The sequence below is a fragment of the Manis javanica genome, chromosome 6, assembly GCF_040802235.1.
Source record: "Manis javanica isolate MJ-LG chromosome 6, MJ_LKY, whole genome shotgun sequence".
Lineage (NCBI taxonomy): Eukaryota > Metazoa > Chordata > Mammalia > Pholidota > Manidae > Manis > Manis javanica.
The window spans coordinates 78,477,091-78,504,798 of NC_133161.1; the positions used below are offsets into that span (position 1 = coordinate 78,477,091).

Here is a 27,708-nt window from a genome sequence, read left to right on the forward strand (position 1 = left end):
TTTTTTCTAGGAAAAGAAATATTGTCTATGTTGCACCTCAAGAAAAACGAAAGAAAAAATATTATCTAATAATGCCATGTGAATTCTAGTGGCAGTAAAGATATGTATCGTTGAAAGAAAAACACTGCATTCTAGATAATGTTGTGAAATTTAATGGATCAAGCAATGCGTAAAGAAATAGTGTTTTCAAGAAATGGACATTTTTACTGAAATAGGTTTTCATGACTACAAAACAGCCTTAGAATAATTTTATTTAAAAAAATATACTGGTTTTACAAAAGTTAGGTTCATTAGGAAATGTGTGTGACAGGACACTCAAGAGCCTGATTATGTTGCAGATGGCAATACCAACACTGGGGAAAGTAAGAGACACTCTCAAGACTACGGAGACTACTGTGGAGGCATCAACACATGAAATAATTAGTTTGTTACTAAGTTTAATGAGTTTGTCACTTAATTTGTACTGCCCACCCAAAGCTCATTCCTAGGTCGTCAACATTTTAGTGTCATAAATGCCTTTTGACCACTAGGTGGTACTATTTAACTTTCACTGAGAAAGTGATAATATTAACACAGATGAATAGATTTTCAATTATGAATTTGAAAAATGTCAATTTAATACTTTTCAAAGATTCTAAGGGCATTTAAAAACAGAGTTAAATCATTCAGGCTATTTTGTACAGCCAGGATCATTACCATATGTTAATATACTCCAACCCTAGTGCCCTGAAGTTTAAAAGCACCTATTTTGTGTAAGTTAATTTCCAAGTGAGATTTTTTTTCTTTTTCTAAAATATTTTTTCGACTGTCTTTATAGAATAGCTTGCTATGTTGTGGAGTTGGAGTATAAAATTCTGTATTTAATGCATCTTTTATAAACACCAATTATTGTTCTACATTATTAATTTTGTTGGAGTCTTTTAAATTAAACTAAAATAATTTTTAATGAAACATCAGTTTCTAGTCCAATACTAATGTTTCTTTAAGTAAAATATATTTGATGAGTGAGCTATACTTTCCTCCATATAAATAGCTTCAATGATTTCTTTCATGTGTTAATATTATTAAATATATATAAAATATCTTGCTTTTCATGGTGAGTTGGATGTAAGTACTGAATACATATTCATTACACTGAGAGAGAGAAAAAACTATTTTTTAATACATTTTAATCTTTTTAATTAAATTCCAAAAATGTTGTTCCTCTTTTGTTTATTTCAACTAATATTTAAATAAGATATATCTATTCCTTGTGTTAAGAACATACAGGCATACCTTATTTTATAGTGAATTGCTTTGTTTTGCTTAACAGATAACTGCTTTTTTTTTTTTTCATAAATTGAAGGTTTGTGGCACCCCTGCCGTAAGTCTGTCGGCACCATTTTTCCAACAGCATTTGCTCATTTCATGTCTCTGTGTCTCATTTTGGTCATTCTCCCAGTATTCAAACTTTTTTATCATTACTGTATTTGTTACAGTGATCTGTGATCAGTGATTATGACTCACTAAAAGCTCAGGTGATGGTTAGCATTTTTTGTCAATAAGTTTTTTAAAATTAAAGTACGTACACTTTTTTTAGACATAATGCTGTTGCACACTTAATAGACTGCAGGATACTGTAACATAATTTTTATATGCACTGGGGAAACAAAAAATTCATTTGACTTGCTCTTTTGCAATATTCACTGTATTGCAGCAATCTGGAACAGAAACCACAATGTCTCTGAGGTACGCCTGTATCTGACTATGTCTTTTAATATTTTATTTATAAATAGATGTCTTATGAGCTAAACGCAATAGTATTTCAGAAGGGGAGAATTATCTACATTAAATGTCCTTCTTGCATGCTTTTGTTAAGTCTGATTTCTTGAAAGGCATTGAAGGAAAAATGAGGGGAACAATGTGAAGGTTACTAGGAATATGCTTACAACTAAGTATTGAAGTAGATACAGCAGAATCATGGGTAATGTATTTTTTCAGACATTGGAACAGTCCTAAAAGTTGTCAGCATTTCAAAGGAGAAGTGGAATATGGAAGAGGTAGTACTGGAGGAGTTGCAGATATTCAAGGTAAGTCTTAGTTCAGTGTTCCAGGAGAGGAATGCTGAACCTTAGTAATCCTTGATGTAGGATGCATTTGCTTTAATTCATCACCACTTCGTGGATAAGTCCTTGCAGTGAGCTCCTTTATTTTCCTTTTCCTTAAGCAATGGGAAAAATAAATAAGTAAAAGCAGCAAAGAATGGGCCTCACCTCTCCTGGTAGAATACCACTGAATTTGGGGCTTCTGAGATTGCTGCCCGTCACTACTGCGTTACCTAAACATAACGGGCAGACAAACTGTCACAGTAGATAAAAGCCTGGGGTCTCTTTCACTATCCAGATTCTTTTCTACTTTATTAATGTTACTTTTCAAGTTTTCCACAACTGAAACTAGAATAGTTTATAAATCATGTGTCCCTACTTTCTGTAAGGAAATTAAATTTTGAAGAAGTTGCATGATAGTAGGTCTTTAGGTATGCTAAATCCCTCTCACCTACCAAAAGAGATAGTACATTTAAAATGCTAGTTCTCCAGATGTGGGGAATAGCTTTGACTTTTAACAATATATTTGAGTTGTACATTGTTTGCAGATCCCCAGTGAAATCCAATTTAAAATTATTTTCTGAAAGCAGCATTAGAAATAAAGTTGTACTTACTAGAAGAACTTTTTAAAAATATGCTGCACCTTTTACAACATTTTTGTTGGGATAGCTTTTTAAAACAAACTCCTCCGATGTAAACATCTAGGTCCTTAAAAGAGAGGTGAGTCCTCCACCTCCAGGGACTCAACTTAATTAACATGCTGGGTTCCACAGGATCCTGTTTACATTGAGATGATAATAGTGGTCAAGGAGTTAACAAGAACAAAGCCTGCTATCTGGCAACTACCAAAAACAAAATCTTGGGTGGTAGCTAGAGGAAAAACCACATGTCAAATAAAAGTGTGCACCTGGAGGCCCAAAATAAAGCCCTCATAACACTCATGAACTCATTAGAATATGTCCCCCTCAGTGGATGTTAGCCGTCAAGAGGAACTGTTTGGATTCCACAGGTAAGATTGAATAATTCACCTGTTGCCTTAATTTACAAAAAATGTTACAGGATAGAGATTTCTCATTTAAAATTTTTCTTTTCATTTTTTTTCATATGTTTTCTGAAATTTTTGATAGGCTACAGTTTATCAATTACTAAATAATTGGCTGATGAGGAATGAATGGTAAATAGATGACAGATGAAAAAGTTTAAAGCATTCCATCCTTTTTAGTTTGGCAGCTTTTGGATTCATGTTTCTGGTTTTATATTGCATGCGTATGCATAGAGCTGTATTTCCTACAAATAAACTGGCCCTAGTTCGTATCATAAACTTATATGCATCAGTGTCTTGCAATGTACCATAAAAAATATGGTCATCCACAAGGAGCTTTATAACTTTTCAGAACTCTGATACTTGGACAAGTTTTCAAACTACTGATCTGAGTAAGAGCAGAAAGAGGTAATAAATAATTACAGAGATGCTCTTGTCAACACGAGTTTGAATTATATGGAAGCAGTTAAGATAAACAGATTAAGAAGAAGGAGAAACCTTGTGGGTAACTGGGAATGATTTTCAATGCAGAACATTTCTTCATACTTTGGGGTAATTTTTCTTTAATAAGATACTTTAAAATAACTCTTTTGATTTTGAGTGGGATATAATCCCTACAGATTGGAAGGAAATAGCAAACATTAAGATCCATTTTTCCTCTGTATAACAGAGATTGGGCGTTTCTTCAGTGGTCATTGGTACAGGATAAAACAACACTTTGGCTACTATAGAAGACTGTTAATGGTTATCTTTATTAATGTTCAACTTCTATTTGCAGCATTCATCAATCATCTTGAATATGGAGTTGTCTCTGAAGCAGGTACTTTCAATTTTTGTATAAAAATTAGGCACAACAGCAACAGGTTGCTTGAATCAAAATTCATTTTAAAGATAATCTATTGATATTGGAAGTTAAATATAAGTAATGTAAAAAGCTTTAGATTATTTGTTTCTCTTATAACTGATTAGAGGCCATTGTTTCAGCCTTGCCTTAGGAGAAATGGAACCAAATTTCATTAATTGAATAATATATCTCCCTTTCCTTTGGCTCTTAAAAACTAAGCTCACTGTCCTAATCTCATAAAGATGTCTTTCGGTCAAGGCCAAAGAAATTCATGTAGAATACCAGCACTAATCATTACAATTGTTTTTTAATTGTGGAGTCTAAGAGTTAGACAATGAATGGTGATGGTTAGACAATGGAAAGAAGTGATAAGCACTTCAACCTTCCACTTAATATCTGACTCCTGGAATCAATTTCCCCAACAGTAAAGTGAGGAAAACATTATCCATCTCCTAATAAATAGGGTGCTGCATGTGAAATTCTAGATAGAGAGCTGTTACATTATAAGTCTGAAATAAATGCCAACCAACAATAATGACAATATGATTTCACAGTTTTCAAATACGATACTACAAATTCCAATTGATTCAGACTTGCATCACCATTTCTAGATGTAGTACGTCATGTGATAATACGTTCAACATTAAGGTGTTGCTAACATTGTCTTAATCTACCATGCCTAGTGTGGTACAGGGATTATTAGGGAAGAGATCTCAAAAGGCTTCTTCTTCAGTCTTTTCCATTCATTTGTTCAGTCAACACTTAGTTCTTGAAGGCCTACTTCTGTCCTTGGAGGGTACAGAAATGAATGAATAACATAACACTTAACCTCCAGCAGCTCAAGGTGGATCAGGGAACAAAGGAGCGTGCCGACATGCAGAACAATAATGAAAGCATGTACTAGGCGGATAGAGAGAAACTGGTCAGAAAGGGGCCAGGGGAGCAGGGGAAGGTAGCAATAAGAAGAGCATGGAACCTGCCGAATGTTGATTAATGAGATAAATTAAGGCAGATGGGATGAGGAAGTGTATGCCAAGTAGAAGAGGAGAATGGGAAGGTATGAAGAGTGAGGAAACGTACCTTATCCTAGCAAGTTTTTGTTTGATTAGAGCAAAGGGCATGTGTGTGCCCAAGGGGCAGGGAGGATGACAATGGACAGGGAGAAGTCAGACAAAGCAAGATTAGATACTCAAACTTCTAAGAAATTTAACGATTTTCTCTAAGGACAATGAAAACCCATAAAGATTACAAGCAGGAGAATGTCTTGATAAGATTTTCCTGTTAGAAACATCAGTCTGTTGTGGCAGCATGGAAGATGCATTGCATCCCAGAGTAGAGGTGGGGGTTGCTGGAAAACAAGGCTGAAATCAGAGGAAATATTAGGGCACTTACCAGTAATCCAGGAAAGAAGTGATAAGCACTGAAGCAAAGCCAGTGGCAGTGGGGAGGGAGAGAAGAAAATAGATGAGACAGTTCTAAATGAGAGAATGGAAAAGATCTGGTGACAGACTGAAGGAGAGAGAATAAGATTCAGAGACAACTCCCAGCTTTGTGTCTGGGGTGATAGATGGTGCCTCTTGCCAAGGGAGGGTAGGAGGAGTAGATTTGGGGGAATCAGTATGTCCATGTTTATGTAGTTTTCAGAGTACTCTGACTCTTTGTATGGTAACAAGGGTAAAGAAGTGAGAATAGAAAAGAGGGAAACCCAATGTTTATGCAAGGAAGGGAATTATCAAAGGAGACAGAAATCTTAGACAGAAATAGGGGGAAAACAGGAAAAAGCAAAGAGTTTCAAGGAGGGTGGAGTCCTTAGTGTCAAACACTATGGAGAATGTAAGTAAAACAAATACTAAGCAGTGTACCTTGCATTTAGCAACCAGGAAGTCCTAACTGGCATTTTAATGGGTGGTGGAGGTGTGATACAGATTCCTGTAGGTTTGAGTACCTGTTTGTTATTTATGCTTGTATCTATTTCGCAGATTTTTTCCCTCTATTTAATGTATGACAAGTTCTACTAGAGTTGACAATGAGTTCTTTGAAGGCACAGACCTGTATCATTCCTATCCCCTTCCCCCATCACACACAAACGAATTCATCCAAGGAGCAGTGCATTCAGGACTTACTTTCAAACCGTAATTTTACTTGTTAAGTATCTTGCAGCCTTTTGTTTGTGAATGGCATCTCTCAAGTCTCCTTAATAGTTTCTTTATAATGATAGCAAATACTTTGTTTCCCACTTATAACCCATTTTCCTTCAGGGATCAGTAAGTACATCATTAGCAAATGAAACGTTCATTAAAACCACAGGAAAGTTTTATGAATCATTTTTCAGTCATCTCTCATGTGAGTAGCCATAGCAAGAGAAGACCAACAGTGCTGCTGATAGCATCTGTGCTTGATATAATCTACCAAAGTGTATTTTCAACTAGTGAGAAAGAATCTGACATCTTAATTCCTCAGTCTAACAGCTGCTTTTTGACCTCCTTAAATTACTGCCAAGGTTACTTTAACAGAATGCTCTCCACTTCAGCATCAACGTCTCCAAACCACCAACAGGCCAGGGGTAGAAGCAATTGACTTCTTACTCTTCATTAGGTTTTTGTACAAGTGCTTATAATGGGCAGATCATCTGAGAAGACAGTTCTGTGATGTGGTATTCAAGAAAGGGAAACCCTTAACACTAGTCTGAAAGATGCTGCTAATTCATTTGTTTTGCCTGATTTGCAGCAACAGTTGTACGTTGGTTCCCGAGACGGATTGGTTCAGCTCTCCTTGCACAGATGCAGCACTTATGGGAAAGCTTGTGCAGACTGTTGTCTTGCCAGAGACCCCTACTGTGCCTGGGATGGAAATGCCTGCTCTCGGTATGCACCCACTTCAAAACGGTAAGAGGCACGTCAAGTTAACACGAAGCCATCCTTTCTACACCGTGAACATCTCACACGAATGCCTCATAGTTTTAAGAGAAAACATACAGAAAACATGGTCTGTGGTAGGAATTAATGCAAAACTACTGTTTTATAGTTTTGCGTAAGACGAAATAAATATTGAAGGAAGTTCATTCTGAAATGTGAAACTTTAAAAAATTCTGATAAGTTTATATTCTCTTCATTCATCTCTTAGAATACCATTAAGTTTATTTTTCTTTACTACTTTGCCCTCTCTGCATTTTTACCCTCTTCCCTTATTTCTAAATATGTGTATACTCATACTTACAGTTTTTTAAATAAGGCACAAATATCTGTGATTGTAAAAGTGTGGGTTATAGACAGTCCACAGTACAGCCCAGTGACTCAGTACAATTTTACTTCTGTAATAACTCTAACTGGGTGATACACTAAAACATCAAACTGTTGTTCTGCTGTTTGTATGTAGATCATTACTTTAGGTGCACTTAAAAATAATGCTATTTTTAGCCAACAATACCCAGCTAGGAATTTATTCTGAATGTACGTGGGCAAAAGCACCGCAAAGGTATATGTTCACGGATGCTTATTTCAGCAGTTTTTACTAGCAAAATTACCAGAACAACCTGAATGCCCATCAATATGATTGCTGCTGGCTAAATATCTTATGATATCATTGTTCTAAAATGTGGATTGGTAATACTTTTTCTCTGAAGTATTATTCAAAGTATGTTTTCCTATAGATAAAGTGTTAGCAAATTATAGATGGTATTTTTTAATCTTTAGGCCTTTATTAACAAAATATGGTAACATATGGATTAACATATGTTAATCCCACCAGTATAGACGCACTTGTTGTTTTTGGAACTTTACTGACTTGTCAAATTGCAAATTCTCGGAATCACAGATTGAATGTATAGTACAGTAGAACATATGGCTTAAAATTAGGAGACATTTTATAATCCCTGAAATCTCTGATCTAAGTGTGAATGGGGAGATACCATAATTGCAAGTGGAAAGTAAAAAGCCTGAATTTTAGTTATAGTTTTTGGCTAAAAATATACTTACCATAGTGAGTCTTTGGGGAATATTTTTCGTTTTGACAAGCTAAAACACAAGAGTGCTCATTAGTTGGTAATGAACCTTCAGTTTGATGAATTGAACCTGTACCTTAAGAAGCCAAGATTTAAAAACATTCTTGACCTTATGCACATTCTACCATCATAATTTTTTCTTCCTGTATTTCCCAAGCCTTTATCTCTGATCTCGTAGACAGATGACTGTGATGTTTTCCCTTACCTAACATAATGTCCATGTGAGCAAAAAAATGTGTATGACAGATGAATCTCATGCAGGGTTTTCATTTGACCAGCATTGCCCTTAAGGAATACCCTATGTTTACTTTGACTTTTATGATCACTGAAGTAGCAGCATAAAATATACAAAGCAAATGAAAATGTAAAGTGTAGTACTTCTTTAACTTAGATGTAGCAGATTTTTTTCTCTTTTGATACAATAGCTAGTATTTTCTCTTAAGACAAGTATGTGCCAGTAATGCACAAAACCATTCCTTATTATTATTATCATTGTCATTCTCACTACTATGACCATGTGAACCATGTATCAGCAGATGGGAGTACCATCTAGCCATTAATGCCATATCAAACTCCTACTTCTGTTTCAAGTGACAGTATTTAATATTTGTTTAGTCAAGTGTATGTGATAATCAATCTTCAGCTGGTAAGGCATTTTGTATTTGTGTACTTCCCTACTAGCTAATTGAAGCTCGTTGATGTCTTACTACTCTCCCAATGACTGACTGAAAAAAGAGGGTAGGGTACCCCTATTTGATAGATATTTTATATATTTGGTATATAAAACCTGGATTATATTTATATTCAAACTGTTACATAGCATAATTTGTCACAAGTCAGAGAAAAAGAAAACTGCAGGAGTAAAATAAAATTCAGATTGTCGAACTGCCGTAATAAGATTCATTCTTCTAGGACCCTACTACTATTAGTATTGATTTTAATGTTCATGTGATTAGACTATAGCCCTGCATTTAAGTTGAGCAGTAATACAAGCATTGTTCTGCTTCTGCCACTGTTATTAGTGTTAGATGTAGACTTTGCATATTGCAGTTATCATACTTGAAGTTCTAAACAGTTTAATGCATTTTCCATAGGCGAGCTAGACGCCAAGATGTGAAGTATGGGGACCCGATCACACAGTGCTGGGACATAGAAGACAGTAAGTAGAGGTTTACTATGCTTTTCTCCCACTTAGAATTTTAAACCCAGTCTTTGTGTATCTTTTTATTATATGACTTAAAACATCTATTGTATAAGAAGAGCTCATTTTGTATAATGCTTAATGTTTTAAAAAAGCAACAGGAGATTCTATAAATCAACCCCCTGGCTACATGCATAAATGAATAATCCTTTGTTGTATCATTATTTGTTTCACATGTCTTTAAAAATTCGTATTTTTTTCTTTTTTACTGCATTATCCATCCTTGTAAAGTTTGAAAACTGCTATTAGAGATAAGCAGAATATAGTCCAAAAAATACAGACATTTAGAGAAAACTCAAAGATACCCTCACAGAAAAGTCTAATAAAAGTGTAGGCACTTATTTGAGGTTGTGGGAAACCTTTACATTACTCAGTAATTAATGTTTTCATTCAACCAGTAAATAGTAAGTTACTTTATTTGCATACAGTTGTCCTGGGTATACTTTAAGACAAAGACAATCCTTGTAGAACTTATATTTCTTTGGGGAGATGTCATAAGACACAATTAGTGATGTGGGAGTTTCACGAAAAGAGAGATCACCAGAGGCTGTGATTTTCAGAGAAAATTTCATAGAACGGAAGATCTTGCGAGTCTGAGTATGAGTGGAGCAGAGTGGAGAATAGAGAGGATGTCTATAACAGAGAGAATAAATCTATATATTTTATATATGCTAGATCTTAGTTTACTTTCTGCTGCCAAGCTTTATCTTCAAATAGAAAATATATGTGCATACACATGTGCATGCACACACACACACACACACACACACACACACACACACACACACACACCCCTGGAGGAAGAAAAGAGCTGCTTTCCTTTCATCACATTGTTAGTAACCACCAGGATTGAATAAATCCAAATTTCATGGTCTGTAACCAATAGCCCAGCAGTTTTCTTAATTCAAAAACAAAGCAATTACTTATAATTCATAATTTCATTATTCAGAAAAATAAGCAATAGTCCAGAACAGTATGTTTGACTTCTCATTCTAATGTGTAGGTGAGTTACTGTCATGTCCACTGTTTTATTTAGCAATCATTACTGTGTGTGTGTATGATTTCTTACATGTACACATGTGATTTATCATAAATTGTTATGTGTTGAACAGGATACAACAATGAACAAAAAAGAAAATCTGTGCATTCATGGAACTTACATTCAGGTGTGTGTTCAGGGAGGGAGCAGGCAATAAACATAAAAACAAGTCAAATACATGCTATGTTAGATAATAATACATGCTATAAAGAAAGTGATGTAAAAAACAGTTCCTGCCAAGGCATTCACAGTTACTGTCTCCACTTCACCACATCCCATTCCTGCTATAGCCCACTGCATAGTCTTTTTAATCATTATTATCACTCTACCCAATCCATTTTTTGGGAATTTTGTGAACTGGTTTTAACCCATTTGTAGCTTGCATCAGCCATAGTGGGAGTTTTTACACCCAGAAAATCAGTAAGCCCTACAAATCAGGCTTTCTGTTTTCAAGGAGATGGTGTCCCACATGGTGCCACATGCTCTGGTTTTCCTCTTATATTTCAGGCTGCTCCCTCTAAGTGATTTTTCCTTTTCATCCCACCATCTAAATATCTGAATAGTCTCTGCCTATCTCCCTAATAATGCCAATCTCAATACCATCAGAAGCAATTTGACTCTCAAATTCATAGTCCAGTTCTGAACTCTCCCCTGTGTGCCAGACATGCCATGCCCCACCGGGAACCCCTCTTTGATGCTTAATAAGCATTTCAAATTGTATGTGAGAAAGAATTCTTGTTATCTTTTCCAGAACCTACTCATTCTTTGGATTTGCCCATATTAACAAATAACACCACCATTCACTCAACTGCTTAGGTGAAAAGGCAGCCAGGAGACATCTTTTTGTTTCTCTCTTTCACATCCTAGCACTAGACCTCCCAGTAGGTCCCTTCAGCTCTATGGCCCAGCTACCACCACTGCTCCTCACCTCCATGCATGCCGACTTCACTGAGCCACCATACCTCTTCAGTAGCCGCTTGACTGGTCTCCCTGCTTCCATGCGTGCTCCCCTGTTCAGTCTTTACTCCACGTAGCCAGAGTAACCTCTGTAAAAGCTTTAGTCAGATCACGTCATTCCCTTACTCAAAATCTTTCCCTGGCTTCTTAGAACAATTGGTGAAATATCCATAGCCTTTACCATGGCCTACAGACTCTATCTGATCTGGTCCCTGATGCATCCTGTGACCCTCTCTCACATGACTGTGAGAAAGGCATTTCTCAGAGATGCCTTTTCTGACTGTCCAATCTGAAATACCTTCCTTGCCTTCTTCCCCTTATTCCCTAATCTGCTTTATTTTTATTGATAGTGTACAACACTGCCAGATACTATTCTTTATTTATTCATTCACTTGATTACTTTGCCTCTGTCACTAGAACATAAGTTTCTTGAGGGCAGTGAAGTTGCCTATCATAGTCACCAATATATCCCCAGCATCTAAAGCATTGTCAGCGTGGTAGGCACCTAAGAATGTTTTGCTAACTATTTTAAAACATTATTGTATGCAACTTTTATATCTTTAAAAATTCATAGTAATAGAATATTATGTATAAATTATATAGATGTGTATATATGTTTATATACATGTGTATATATATATATGTGTGTATATATATAGACATACATATATTTTACATTTTTTAAATAGGAGTGTTTTTATTGAGGTATTATTAATGTAACACTAAATTAGCTTCAGGTAAACAACATAATGATACAATATTTGAATATATTGTGAAAGGATCACTATACAAATCTAGTTAAATATCATCACACAGTTACAAAAAAATTGTTTTTCTTGCAATGAGAACTTTCAAGATTTACTCTGTTAGCAACTTTGAAATATGCAGTACATTTTTAAAAATTCTAGTCTTCATGCTATACATTACACCCCCGTGGCTTATTTATTTTATGAGAAGTCTGTACCCTTTGATCCCTTTCACTGATTTTCACTCAGTTTGCACCCCCACACCCACCTCTGGCAATCACCAATCTGTTCTGTGTATCTATGAGCTTGGTTTGTTTTTTTATTTTTTAAGATTCCACATATAAGTGAGATCATATGGCATTTGTCTTTCTTTGCCTGACTTGTTTAACTTAGCGTAATGCACACAAGGTCCATTGTCACAGATGGCAAGGTTTCCTTCTTTTTTTATAAAAAGCTGAATAATATTCTATTATGTGCATATACCACATCTTCTTTATCCATTCATTCATTCATGGATACAGGTTGTTTCCATATCTTGCCTATTATATATAATGCTGCAGTGAACATGGAGGGTGCATATATCTTTTTGAATTAGTGTTTTTGTTTTCTTTGGATAAATACCCAACAGTGGAATTGCTGGATCATACGGTTTTTCTATTTTTTAATTTTTTGACAAACCTATGTACTGTTTTCCATAGTGGCTATACCAATTTATATTCTTGCCAAAAGTATATGAGGGCTCCCTTTTCTCCACATTCTCGTCAATATGTATTATTTCTTATATTTTTGATAATAGCCATTGTGATAGGTATGAGGTGGCATCTCACTGTGTTTTTATTTTCATTTCCCTGATGATTAGTCAGCTTGAACACCTTTTCATGTACCTGTTGACCATCTGTATGACCATCTGAAAAATGTCAGCTCCTCTGCTCATTTTTTAATTGGATTATTTGGGGGTGGTTGGTATTGAGTTGTGTGTTTTTTATGTAATTTCAGTATTAACCCTTTATTAGATATGTGATTTGCAGATTTTTTCTCCCATTCAGTAGGTTGCTATTTCATTTTTCTTATGATCTCCTTTCATTAGCAGAAGCTTTTTAGTTTGATATAGCCATCTGTGTGTTTTTGCTTTTCTAGATTGTGCTTTTGGCATTAAATTAAAAAAATCATTGACAAGACCCATGTTAAGGAGCTTATTACCTGTGTTTTCTTCTAGGAGTTCTGGGGTTTCAGGGCTTAGATCAATAGGTTAATTCATTTTGAGTTAATTTTTGTATACTGTGCATGTGGCTGCCCAGTTTTCCCATCGTCATTTCTTGAAAAGACTATTCTTTCCCTATTGTATATTCTTGGCTCCCTTGTTATAATTAATTGACCATATATGTGTGGGTTTACTTCTGGGCTCTCTTTTCTGTTTCCTTGATCTATATTGTCTGTTTTTATGCCAATACCATGCTGTTTTGATTACTATAGCTTTGTAATAGAGTTTGAAGTCAGAAAGTGTTCTATCACTAGTTTTGTTCCTTTTTCTCAAGATAGTTTTAGGCTATATAGGATCTTTTCTGGTTCTGTACAAATTTTAGGATTATTTGTTACAGTTCTGTGAAAAAATCTCACTGGAATTTTTATAACAATTGCATCTGTAGATAGCTACAGGTAGTATGGATGTTTTAACAATATTAATTCTTCCATTCCATAAGAGTGGAATATTTTCCTATTTATTTGTGTTTCCTTCAATTTTTTCCATTAATGTCTCTTAATTTTCAGTGTACAAATCTTTCACCCCTTGCTTAAATGTATTCTAGGTATTTTATTCTGTTTGGTGCAGTTACAAATGCGATTGTTAAAAATAGGAAATTTAGAACTCAGAAATGAAATAAACATTCCTGAATCCACACCAAATTCATTTCCAGTTAGACTGATGATATACTGATGACTTTGTTGTCAAAGAACACTGTTTTTACTAATTTGAAAAAGGATTTCATGCAATCAGCTATTTCACTTCTTCAGTGATTTCACTGATTTATTTTTTACTAGACTAACCAGTCTTTGGTTGAATCAGTCTAATTGAGTTTTACCTGAGCACTTGCCCCATCATGTAACAATCAACCTGCATCCTCCTAGCATGCTCAGGAAATAGTATCTGTTACTATGAAACGACACATGTCTTTCTCATCCATGATCAGCCCTAGTAAACTTTCTGTGCATTAGAAATTTATCAAGTGTGAAAATTGTAGACATAATCTGGCAGATTGGATGAGATCATGGATAGATTGCAGGTTTCAAATGGAATCCACACATTTTGAAGGTTAGGTGAGTTTAATTCATAATAGTGTCAGCATGCTTGACTTAATCACTGTTAGTAAAACATAAATACATTCAAAAAAAAGTTTATTGAATAGAAAGCCTAGCTATTGGATGTATGTGTATTCATGCTATTTGTTGATAATTTTGTATGCTTAGGTTTAGGATTTGCTTGCATCTCTTAAGCCTTACTCTCTGGTTTATGCCTAAAATGATAGGTAGGCCCATCTGCAGAATTGAGACATCTGAATATACAATGAAAAAGTGCAGGTTTGGGCCAGGGTGAGCAGCTGTCATTTTTTATTTGATCAAATTTGAGCTACAGATCTTAGATCACACATGGGACACAGCCTTTGGCTACTCTGGATGGAATGTATTTCAGATGGTACAGTTAATTTATGAGAATAAGGTGTCTGAGACACTGTTCTTTTAGCATCCCATTAACTATCTTATAGCAAATGCATGCTGGGCTAAAATATCCATCTTTAAATAACAGAGAGCATTTTTTGGTAGATAATACAGATAAGGTCCAGATTCTGACTACTAGAGCATCTAGCTTATCATCATCATTATAGAATTTCATCAAGTAAGACCACTGTACTTACTTTTCTGACATCAGAATTTCTTAATGTTAAATGGTCAGTTCTGTGGACAAATTCATGATAAAATTTCTCTTGAAGTAAATTGCTCTTCCAGAACTATGTACAAAATTGGTTATATTTTATATAAATTAAAAGGTTTTGAGGGATTAAAATATGATAAGGTCTTATTCATTTCAGCTCAGAGAAAGAGACTCAGTGTTTAGAGTTTGTGAATGCTTATTTTTAAAAAATCAGTTGCAAATAGTTTAATATATTGATGAAAAGGCAAAAATTGTAATTCAGGGATAGAGTTTTAAAAATCAATCTATTAGATAGTATTTGACTCTTACATAACACTATTATAACAAGAGTTTCCTTTCTCTTTAATAATGTGTATGATTTTTCCCACGTGGCATCTATTCTAAATCAGTCTATTTTCCCATTGCTTTTAAAATCAGGTCAAGGTTAATATCCTATTCCATGTTTGCTTTCCAGGCACTAATCATGAAACTGCTGATGAAAAGGTGATTTTTGGCATTGAGTTTAATTCAACCTTTCTGGAGTGTATACCTAAATCCCAACAAGCATCTATTAAGTGGTATATCCAGCGATCAGGAGATGAACATCGAGAGGAGGTAAGTTGTAGTCATCAAGAATGCACACCTTGAGGTAACTAGTATAAAACTTCAATCAAGTTTTGGTTGTGAGAGATGTTAAACTTTTAGTGCCATATGATGCTCTCATCATTGTTTGATAATAAAGAAAGTAACAGTTTATACTGATAACATCAAAGGTAATAAAGCCTTTGAGATAAGAATAGGCTAATTTAATAAAAAAAGTGTTAATAAAATACATTTAAAAGCAGATTGGATTTTTAAAACAAATTTACAGGATTTTTTTCAACTTCTTAAGTTTTTGTAGATTGTATTTTAGAAAAATTCTCTGGTCAAGAACAGAAACACAGTATTTCCCCCCACAGTAGGACAATGACTAAATTTAATTCATATGATGTTCAATATTAATCATAAAGTAAAATATGGCATGTATAAATAGAAATATCTATATCCATATAACTGATAAGTTGGATAAATATATCTTGACATATGTACCTTTTCAACCTTCATATTAAAATTAAATCAAAAGAGGGAAAACTAATATGGATATTCTATTCATCTTTTAATATTTTTCTCTTTCAGTCTTTCTAACACATACACATGATTGAAACATATCACAGAGATTTTGTGAGGTAGATAGGTTATATTTTGCTGAATTTAATTAGATGAGTTTGGGGAGTCTGAGAAATCCTATTTAATATTATTTGAATGTCAGGAAACAAAGGTTAATTAGCAGAATTTTTATTTTTCTATTTCAGTGCCTAAGAGAAACCAGTAATACAGGGTTTAGAGTTCTAAAATTCCTGATGTTAAACTAAGGAAACTGTAATAAGTAATGGGATGAACACAGGATTCACGATTAGTCATGTCTTGAGTTGAATCATCATCCTGTGTCCTTTGGTAAATATAACTGAGCCCCTCTGGACCAGTATTTTCTAATGAGAACAAAATAATTCAAAAGTTGCTGTGAAAATAAAATGAGAAAATACATATGAGAATGTGATTTTCAAAGCAGAGGAATAGTCACAAGTGTAAACTATGCATATAAAGTTGCAGATACTCTATCCCGGAGATGCGTGGAAGAGAAAACAGTACTGATCCTGTGTTCAGCTGGATGCTGAGGATTCATGGACAGGCTGCTCCTTCTCTCACACTGTTTCTCTGTCACACAAGTAGCTGGACCAAATGTTCTCTAAAATGCCAGCCTCCTTGATAAGTCTGTAAACATTTGAAATAGTATATGTAATCAAGCAAACTTTAGTATAGAGAAGTGGTTCTCAACTTCAGGCTATTTTGTTTCCAGAGCATTCACATTTGCCAATATTGGAGACATCTTTGGTTGTCAACAGGGGTGGTGGGAGGCAGGCACTACTGACGTCTGGTGGGTGGAGGTCAGGGATGATGCTGAACATCCTATTGTGCACAGTCCCTCACAGTAAAGAATTAACTGGCTCCAGTTATCAGTAATGCTGAGGTTGGAAAACCTTGGAATAAAATAATCAAATTTTATCATAAGAAATTAGTTTAAAGATGAATTCCACTATTACATTAAGCAAGTAATTTCATTATCTTCATCTGAGATCTTTAAGAATAATTTTTTCTATCAAAATGTTGACCTTTTACATACTTAATACCAAAAGGAATAATTCCATTCTTCATTATGTCAAATTTCTCCATTAGGATTTGATTTTTCATCACTACTGACATGTATAAATTCAGATTATGGCGAATCCATATTTACACTAAAAGTTTATCTTAAAGGTCTCATTTTTTACTGGTACTTATTAAAGTATTATCTAACATAGAAATGATTATGTAATTTTGAAATATAAAGCATTTACTTTTTATCCAATAAAAAAATAGGAATGTTAAAACAGGAGGAATGTTATCTGATTTTTTTTAACATGTAGATTTTCTTTTTGATACATTGCAATATTTTATTTTTAAATGTTTCAAACCAGTATTGTTTATTTAGTGGTTAAGAAAGTTTGATAATTTATTTTCAATTAAATATGATTCTAATAAAGTTTTTTTCTTCCATGGCAAATCCAATCCAACTTTTTAAAAAACTATGGTACTATGCATGGGGGTAATCTCCCAGTTATAGATACAAACATTTGCCTATTCATATTTGTACTCACATCTTTCATATTCCTGAAAATGCTATGCATGACTTTAATGTACCTGTAATACACCTTTTAACAGTATATCATACAGTCATGGCAGTACCATGGTCCATGAATTTCAATGGAGCAGAAAGTGTATTTATTGGACTTCATTTAAAAGTATCTTAGCTATAATATTTCTGCTGGTATTTCCATCTGTCTTTGTAAATAGGTAGTTACACATTGTCTAGGAACTACAATACTGCTTCCTGAGCTAAGGGAAAGGGTAAAATCCAGGCTAGAGTTGAAGCATTTTCCTCAGCAGGATACTTTCTGCTTCTTACCAAGGTCACAATTTGAAGTCTTTCCTCCATTCAAAAAAAGCCTGAGGGAGGGGCCAGGATCTCCTGTGGCCCAGAGGCTGTCACCGGGTTGTTCTCTCCCAGGAGGAAAACATTTCCTTACTGAGCTGTTTCACAGTTGGGTACCATTGGGGAAGGTCATGAGTCAGTTATCTGCTGACTTTCTTATAAAGCTGTTCTTGAAATTGATGTTGTTTGTGTTGTAACTAGTAAGTTAATCGGCAGTCCCCAAGCTTCTGTTGAACTTTGAGATCTGAATAAATAAAAGAGGTAATACCTTATGCCATTTGCAGTGATACCTTTTCTGTGGATTTTTAAAATATTTTTAAAAATCTTCAGATATTTCCATTTTTCTCTTTTCAGGTGTTAGTTTTACTTTTGTTCTTGTTGCTATAAAGCAACATAAATGGTTTTGAAAATATAGTAACACATAAAGAATTACGAGTCCTCTAAGTATAGATAAGCCTGCATACTATTTTGATGTATATTCCAGGTTTTATTTTCCACTAACCATTACACTGTGAGCATTTTCCTTTATCATTCAGTTTTAATATAATTTTTTTCTGTTCCCCACCACCCTATGCCACAGTCTTCCATGGATGTTTCATGTCTTATTTAAATAACTCCTATTTCTTCTTTTAAAAATAATTGATTTCTTATATATAAATCTTTCTCTGCTTTTCTAACAATTTTCTTAGGACAAATTCTCAGAAGTAAGATAAATGAAGTAAATGCTTTTATTACCTTTATGGCATTTGATAAACAACTGTATATTGTTGATTTCCTTTCACAATCACATTAGTTCCTTTTCTGTGTTTTATAATTTAAGACAAAATTGTGTTTTATAATTTAAGAAAATCATTACTAGTTTGATGTGAAAAATATATTGTGTAAATGTCTGTTTCTTAGACTATTACTGGATGTGAACTTATTTTCTCATGTTTCTTGGCTGTTGGTTCATTTCTATTTGGGGAATTGCTTTACCCATAATTGGCTTAGTTTATGTCAGTGTATTCATTTAGAAATGATTATAACAAGCCCCTTATATATTACAGTATTAACATTTTAATACTATACATATTATAGGTAACTTTTATACCCCTAAAATTTTTTCTGTTTCTAACATTAAAAAGTTATATATTTTATATAAATAAATCTATGAATTTATATCTTGCAAATTCTCACTTGTTATACTTAGAAACTCCTTCCCCAATGAAACAGCAAGTATATTCTTTCTAATTATTTTATGATTTTATTTTTATAATTACAGTTTATATTTTGTATTTACATTTACTCAGATACATTAAATTAATCTAGGAGTGAGTTATGTTCTAATTCAAATTTTTTCTTTTACATAATGAACCAGTTGCCTTAGCATTACTTTTATATAAGTCTTTCTATGTTTGTTGAAGAGAGGAGATATTCTTGAAGCCCTGGATACTTCCAAGACACATACAATGCTTTAGCTATGAAAAAACTGACAGGTGAATTATCTGCAAAGGAATTATCATTAGGCTGCTATTATCAGAGAATGAAGTCCCTGACCTTTACCTGCTGCTTAGTACCGAAATGTCCTTTGTCCCTTTCCATGTTACTCTTCTCATTTTAAATGAATTGCCCTTCACTGAAGATCTACATTTAATAATGCCAAGTATATCATCCTTGTTCACATTAGGCAAATGGATAGTCAACCCCAGTTCAAGCGTGGTTTTGATTTGTAAAGCTAAGCAGTTTTTACTTATCACTTCTAGAGTGGAGAAAATTCCATGAGATAAAATCAGTGACCAGAGATTACATTGTCTCTCTGTCGAGGAGCTGAATTTTCTAAATTGACTGTGCTGACATTTCACTGTCTAGATACAGTCTGCATAATGCATCCTATTCCAGTATAGAATGAGAGCATTACAGAGCATGAGAATGTAAAGTAGGCAAATGTTAATCAACCACTTAATTTCTGGGTCATAGATGTCTATCTCTAGATTACAAAAAGGCTATGAAAATATATCAATTCAAACTATTTTAATAGAGATACTAATTTATTAAAGGTATATTTTAAAAATTATAGAAAGAAAAAGACTTAAATACCTAATGTTATTAGATAAATCCAGAAAGAAATTTATTAAAGAAAGTTTTATATTTATAAATTAAAAACTAAAGAAAATGTAAGCATTATGGATGAGAGGAAAGAGGAAGCACCATGGTAAGTGATGAAATGCTAGGAGTTTATGACACTGAATGCAGTAGGAACAGTAGTAGACTGGAAAGAAGGGAAAGGAACCAGATTTCAGAGTAAAACAACGTTAGTGGGATACAGGAAAGAAAACAGCCAAGCTAATGATAAAGTGTTGAATAATATGTGTGAAATCAAAGTTAAAATTCTTCCTGTCAGAAGATTAACGAGAACAGTATAAAGCAGTGAGTCAGAACTGTGACAGTCTCTAAAAGACACATTCAGTGCAGTTTAAACATTAGCAAGAATACTAGTTATAAAAAGAAAATCTGGAGATGAACTGGACAGAATTCACCCGCTTTGATTTTTATGCTAATAACCACAGGTCATTTTCTTTTAAGATGACTACAGAAACAAAGGCTTCAGAACATTACGTCTTCAGCAACATGGCTGTAGTGTATAATGTTGCTAATAATGCATCACACTTTAACCTACAAGAGCTTTACTTTTAATCCCCTGAGTACACCATATGCTATGTCACCAGCTTGATAAATGGGAGGCCAGTCAGGGAAGATAAATGAATAGTTATAGGAAGCAGAGCAGATAAGGACTAGAACCTTGGCTATGGAGTCAGAATATGATCTAAGATATATTCAAAAAAATTTTTTATTCCTACAATAAAATTAAAGGAAAAAAATACATGCAGTGTGTTAAATTTGAGACTTGACATTTCTATTTAAGATTGGCCCTTTAGAACCCTAATCAGTTCAAATTCACATTTATTTTAGGCAGGAGATGCCTATAGTTTCTAAGAATGTAAGTGAATTCAAGGTTACTTTGTATTACAATACCATTTTAAAGCATGTGGGCCTTTAGAATAAATCTATTTGAAAAAAGTACTACATACCCAACTCACCAAAAGGGCACAGTAAAGGAAACAAACAAACAAAACCCTGCTGGTGTGGATTCCATGTAGAGCAAAGGCAGGGCTGGAGACCACTCAGCCTCATTAACCAGGGATCTGAGCTGTGACCTGCCTGTGGCCTCGCGTGGTACACCACCAGCTGCACCTCTCTGGCACAGAGGGTGGTTGGCTATATACTCGCTAGCTAACTGGACTGGGAGCCAGAGATGTTTCTTTTCCTTTTCTCATATTTCCAGAATGGGAGGGATTTTTTTCCCTACATATTTTTCACATAAAGATGCAGAGTATATTCCACCCACTGTGAAGAAATTTAATTTAGTCATCTTTATGCCTCCTTGATTTCCCTCCACTAACAGTCTACAATACAGGGGCAGATGTGTAAACTGGGAAATCTTCCAGACTTCTTTGCTGTTTTTGTTGTTCCACTTAATGCCAAGCCACTTAGCGATACTCCACATTAAGCAGGGCTCTTGTGTGGATAAACAGGCCTCTAGTTTTATTGAAGATAGGTTTGCTATTCACACCAGATTGTGGACCAGGCAAGCTGAAATGTTTGAACTGTCTTTCAGTGCCATTGCTTCAAAGGGTGAAGAGCATCACATTTCAGGGGAGGCTTTTTTAGTTCGTAGAGCTTTCTCACACTTGAAATCACATTGGTATGTTACAGTATACCAAGGTATGGCAAATATTTCCACAAATGACATAGTCTAGCATATCATATGTACACATAGTATCAAGATTCAATCCATAGTAAAAAGGGAAATTCAGCTTTAAATGTTGCTAACCTTCCGACTATGGTACTACTCAGTTACAGCTCTAACAGCTACAAGGCTATATCCATGCTTTTCTACTTGACTTTTAACAAGTCACCACTTACAGTTTCCATATGCTATTCAGACCATTTATTTGGTGATATCTAGAAAGCAGGGAATTCGTTTTGGAATCATTGTTCTAGTCTTCAAACAGGTAGTAGCATGCAATAAAGGTCTTTTTCTACGCAATGACTGCAAATGACACATTTTAGCTCTGAAATTTTGATACTGGTTGGTGAACAATCCATACACTAATTGTATTTAAAATCTCTGTAAAGATGGTCAGTTGATAGTTTACAGTTTTACTTCATTAATTTTCACAGCTTCTCATTCCTATCTGTAGACTGGGAGAAAAACTATCTATATATTCAGTGAGACATAGTAAAATGTAAATATGCATCTGTGGGAACCATTACTTTAGGTGAGTTTTTCACTCTCTTCGACTGTGGCTGTCAATAATGTTTGATGACAGAAAGACTGGGAATAAATCTTCTGGATTTATCTAAGTAAAACTATGTAGCCTGTTTTCATTTGCCCATAGCTCTCTGTTTTCATTTATTACCTACATTTTTCCAATTCTGCAGTTGAAATCTGATGAAAGGATCATCAAAACAGAATATGGGCTACTGATTCGAAGTTTGCAGACAAAGGACTCTGGGGTGTATTACTGCAAAGCACAGGAGCACACTTTCATCCACACCATAGTGAAGCTGACTTTGAATGTCATTGAGAATGAACAGATGGAAAATACCCAGAGGGCAGAGCATGAGGAGGGCCAGGTCAAAGATCTGTTGGCTGAGTCACGGTTGAGATACAAAGACTACATCCAAATCCTTAGCAGCCCAAACTTTAGCCTCGACCAGTACTGCGAACAGATGTGGCACAGGGAGAAGCGGAGACAGCGAAACAAGGGCGGCCCAAAGTGGAAGCACATGCAGGAAATGAAGAAGAAACGAAATCGAAGACATCACAGAGACTTGGATGAACTTCCTAGGGCTCTGGCCACGTAGTTTTCTATTTAATTTAAAGAAAAGAAATTTTTACCTGCAAAAATACTGTCTTCTGTCGGGTACATCCCTAAACTAACTCATAAGAGCGTTCCGTAGAGTTGTTCTAAGTCACAAGAACAATCATCTGAATAAGACTGTTATGGCAGATATGGAATTAATACGGGCAATTAATTCATCTGAACCACTTTTCCTACAACTAAACTTGTACCTGCAAAGTATCAGATTGTCTGCAAAATAAGGGCTTACTCTTTGTGGAATGTTCTGTGTTTGGAGTTTTTTAATCTAATACGGCATGTAAATAGTTGAGCTAAGCAAGCATCAAATTTGATACTTGTTCTAAGGTGCTTTATTTCCCTTGCACGGCCATCAAGGATGGAGTTTACCATACAGTTGTGCTGTATGTTCTCACGAACATATACATCATTCCACTCTAGAACTGGTTACCTTGTAATAGGAATGAGAGGGAAGACACAAATTCATGCACTCACGTTATCCACAGGAACTTTCCCAGTGAGCCAGCCATTCACTCTCAGTGCATGGTTTAGGAATTTGGAGAGGTGCATGATTTCTTTCAGACCACAGGGCTTACATTTAGTGTACTGCAGTGTTGATTTACTGAAAGGTATAGATACTCTTTCTTCTCAGGATTCCTTATGACTTGTCAGGAGTAACAGTTTCACAGAGAGAAGTTGGTGCTTAGTTATGTGTTTCTAGAATATATGCTGAGCTTCACAGAGACAGAATGCTTAATAAATGTTTTAGCAAGATAGGGAAAGCACTGTAATAAAATAAGGGAAACATCATGATGTATATTGCATCCTAATGGGAAGGCATGCAGATGGAATTTGTTGAGAGATAGCCATAAATTCTGGCCTTGGGGAAAACTCATATCCACATAAAAACAAAGAACAATCACAAATGAAGTGGGTGAAATGTAATGTAGCTTTATTCACTAGAGTATAAGTAGCTGCCAATTTGTAATCCATCTGTTAAAAAAATTCTAGATTATAACAAACTGCCAGCAAAAGTCTGAGGAGAAGTAAATTTTCTAAAGGATCATGGGAAGAATGAACAGAAATTTATTTACAACCAATGGGATTTTATTATGTACTTTCTTTTTTCTAAGAATTCATATACTCTGTAAATTATTTCCATTGACTGCCTTTATTCTCTCCTGAATATTAGATTATTGAATTTTCTTTGACTGAATAGTAAGAAAACACTATATACGTAGAGAGAGAATTAGGTAAACAGCAGTGGTGGGGAGTAGGGAAATATATTTGTTGAATAACAGAACAAATGCACAAATTTTTATAACGGAAAGGGTTAAATTAACTCTTTGACAACTTTTCTTCGCACAGTCTTTTGCATATCTGAGATTATACTGTAATTTGAGTAGCATTGCTTTAGTAATTTAATAAGCCTACTGCACATAAAGAAAGCAAACTCACAACATTAACATAAACATTTTTTTTATATTTTGTTAGTACTTTCAAATGTTTCCAATTTGACTTTCCCTCTGAAAATGTATGGTGTGTTTCTGCCTGTTTGAGCAGGGCTCACCTTTCTTTCCGTCTTAAAGCAGAAAACCCTTCGCCTTCTTCTGTTTTGCCTTTCCATGCCCTTTTTAGTGTGAAATGGAAAATTAGTCACTTCCTCACATGGAAGGCAGCTTTTCATAAAACTAAATAGCAGACATTGCTCGTTTCTCATGCATTCTCCAAGTCTTGCAAGAAAAGCCTGTGGGAGTTTGTATGAGAAGCAACTTAGTGCAGAGTTCAGTATCATGTCTGTGACTAGCTTTATGTTCAAAACCTTCTATCTTACATTCATTTTATTTACCTTGCTTACCTATCGCAAAGTAGTCACACTGATATCTATAAGGTTAAGTACCCCTTTTGATATGATGCTCAGAAATATTTGCAGATATTTCACTATAGGGAAAACTTAAAGAAGAAAGCTTTTTTAAAAAAGTGAACCAGAAACAATCACTCTTAAAAAGTAATGCATAAGAATAGTGGTAGTAGTATCAGACTGCTAATTGAATATCCTAACAAGAGTCTTTATAGCTATTGATTTGCTGGGTTAAAAATGTTTGAGGAACTCAGCAAGCTCAAAGCAAATAAATGGGAGCATGTTTAATTTTTAAAAGATTTCCACATATTTGCATAGCAGACAATAATGGTCAAGTTATGGATGGCTTTCAGAAAATTGCATGAAGTTCTAATGTTATAAAGGACTTATGAAAATAAATTTGGTTTTCATCAAAATATGAATGTCCAAACCATTTTAAATTACTTCTTTCTAATCTTAGTTGTTCAGACAAAATTTTGGGGACTATTTTACTTTATAGCTAATATTCAGGTTGATTTGGATCTAAAACTATTACTTTATGACAATTACTCAAAATATATTTGAAATATTGTTAGTAAAATAAAATGTCATATAATAAAAGCATATGGACAAAGATTTATGTGTATTTATAAAGACAGAGGACATCTAAGTTATGCTTAATATTTTAACATTTTAATTGCTTTAAAACCCTTAGAAGAACAGTGTGAATATATTAAATATAGAGATGAGACACAATATGTACTTCCTTAGACTAAAGGTTTTACCAACTTTTCATTGAAATAATGAAAAATTAAATTATAGTTAATAACTTCAAATACATGTGCTAAGAAATCAGGTATCTATGGAGAGGTCTTAAATGTCTATGTTTATTCTTGGTTTCATATTTTTCTCCTTTGTTTAGGATACATCTGTCTTTAACTTCATTCTCACCTGCATTTTATTCCAGTTATTTATGCTGCTAAATGCAATCCTGCATGTCTGCATTCATTTACATTCAATTTATTAGGAATTTTAAGAGGTTGTTTAGAAATGAATATGCTAACTAATTAATTTATATAGAATCTTATTTTTTTTCAAAACGATGAAACACTACATTCACATTACCAAATAAACATTTTTGAAAACCAACCTAATTCTTTATGAGATGCAAAAGTAGTCATAGAGAAGTCTAGAAATTTGTAAAGCCACAACAGTAGAAGAATTATAATTTATACCAAATTTAATCAATCTGTTGGCTAAGTAATGCCCATTTACAATAAGCTGCCTGAAAAAGTCTTACTCTCGAATTTTGCCTCTGGTCTATATTTCAGTTCTTTATATACTATTAAGTATTTTTCCTGCTGAATTGTATAGACTAAACTAAAATAATAAGTTTACAGTGGCCAGTGCCTGTTTTGGAACATTATCAAAAATTAAATTTTCAATGAAATTTTTATATCACCCAGATTGTCTGCAGAATATTGAACAAAAGCATTAATTAAACACTGATATTTTAAACTTAAATATAAGGAACATTGCACATGTATCATACATACAAATGGAAATCAAAACTGAAATAGCTTCTCCTTGGAATGTTACATTTGTCTTATACAACATGTTGGAACTGATTGGAATACAGTTTAGAGAACAAGAGATATTTGAAATGCTTTTATAGAAAAATATGTTTTACTCGAGGTAAATGACCGCAATATTTAAATAATTCAGCATACACATGAGGTTAAAAATAGGATCAAAAAGTTCAAGATTCTACACTTTGACAGTGTGAAGACAGGAACATACACATGATAATACCTCTCATTTAAATATTTTGTAGTATAACGTATTTATGGGAAGTTTGATATAGATGCTTTTTTGGGGGAAGGGCAAGAATCAGTTAATTGTGTAATTTAATTGTGGTATTGTAAGTGGTTAACAATTTTGAATTTATAGTTTTGCTATTTTAAAAGAAATGTAGTCTTGTAATCTAAAATAATAAAAAATTGTTAAATGTATATTTTGGTTGTATTATAATAAAATACAAACATTACCGTTCTATGGTTATAAACAGAATGTTGGTTTGTGTGCAAGTTTTCTTTTCAATCCCTAAAGACAGTAACCAGATTTTACCCATGAAATTGCACTAAATCAAATAACTAAAGACAATATTTCCTGACAGTTTTCAGTTGCTGTATTTTTCACTGCTAAGTGAAGTGCCCAGTAACTTCCCTTATGACTGGTGGACTGAGATGAACATTACTCCACAAGTAACTACTTTTAAGATTTTCAATTACCAGACATTTCTCCAGAGAAATTCGAATGGCCAGCAGGCATATGAAAAGATGCTCCATATCGCTAATCATCATGGAAATGCAAATCAAAACCACAATGAGATATCACCTCACACCAGTTAGGATGGCCACCATGCAAAAGACAAGAAGCAATAAATGCTGGTGAGGATGTGGAGAAAGGGGAACACTCCTACAGTGTTGGTGGGAATGTAAATTAGTTCAACCATTGTGGAAAGCAATAAGGAGGTTCCTCAAATTATAAATAGAAATACCATTTGACCCAGGAATTCCACTCCTAGGAATTTACCCAAAGAAAACAAGATCCCTAATTCAAAAAGACATATGCAGCCCTATGTTTATTGCTGTGCTATTTACAATAGCCAAGTTATGGAAGCAACCTAAGTGTTCATCAGTAGATGAATGGATAAAGAAGATGTAGTACATATACACAATAGAATATCATTTGGCCATAAAAAGAAAACAAATCCTACCATTTGCAGCAATATGGATGGAGCTAGAGGGTATTATGCTCAGTGAAATAATCCAGATGGAGAAAGACAAGTACCAAAAGATTGCACTCATCTGTGGAGTATAACAACAGAGCAAAACTGAAGGAACACAATAGCAGCAGACTCACAGACTCTAAGAAGGGACTAGCAGTTACCAAAGGGAAAGGGACTGGGGAGGGTAGATGAGGAGGGAAGGAGAAGGGGATTAAGGGCCGCTGTAATTAGCACTCAATATAAGTAGGTCACAGGGAAGGCAGTACAGCACGGAGAACACAAGTAATG

General features: G+C 34.3%; 1 protein-coding gene across 1 annotated transcript in view; it reads left to right on the forward strand.

Moving 5' to 3' along the window:
• Positions 1–26,699, forward strand: part of SEMA3D (semaphorin 3D) — a 206,377-nt gene extending 179,678 nt beyond the window's left edge. Inside the window, exons 13-18 of the mRNA XM_037021701.2 lie at positions 1,981–2,069; positions 3,905–3,946; positions 6,698–6,855; positions 9,065–9,129; positions 15,294–15,433; positions 22,371–26,699. Of these exons, the coding sequence (XP_036877596.1) occupies positions 1,981–2,069; positions 3,905–3,946; positions 6,698–6,855; positions 9,065–9,129; positions 15,294–15,433; positions 22,371–22,796 (920 nt within the window). The 3' untranslated portion in view covers positions 22,797–26,699. The remainder of the gene's footprint in view (positions 1–1,980; positions 2,070–3,904; positions 3,947–6,697; positions 6,856–9,064; positions 9,130–15,293; positions 15,434–22,370) is intronic.
• The last annotated feature ends 1,009 nt before the right edge of the window (positions 26,700–27,708 follow it).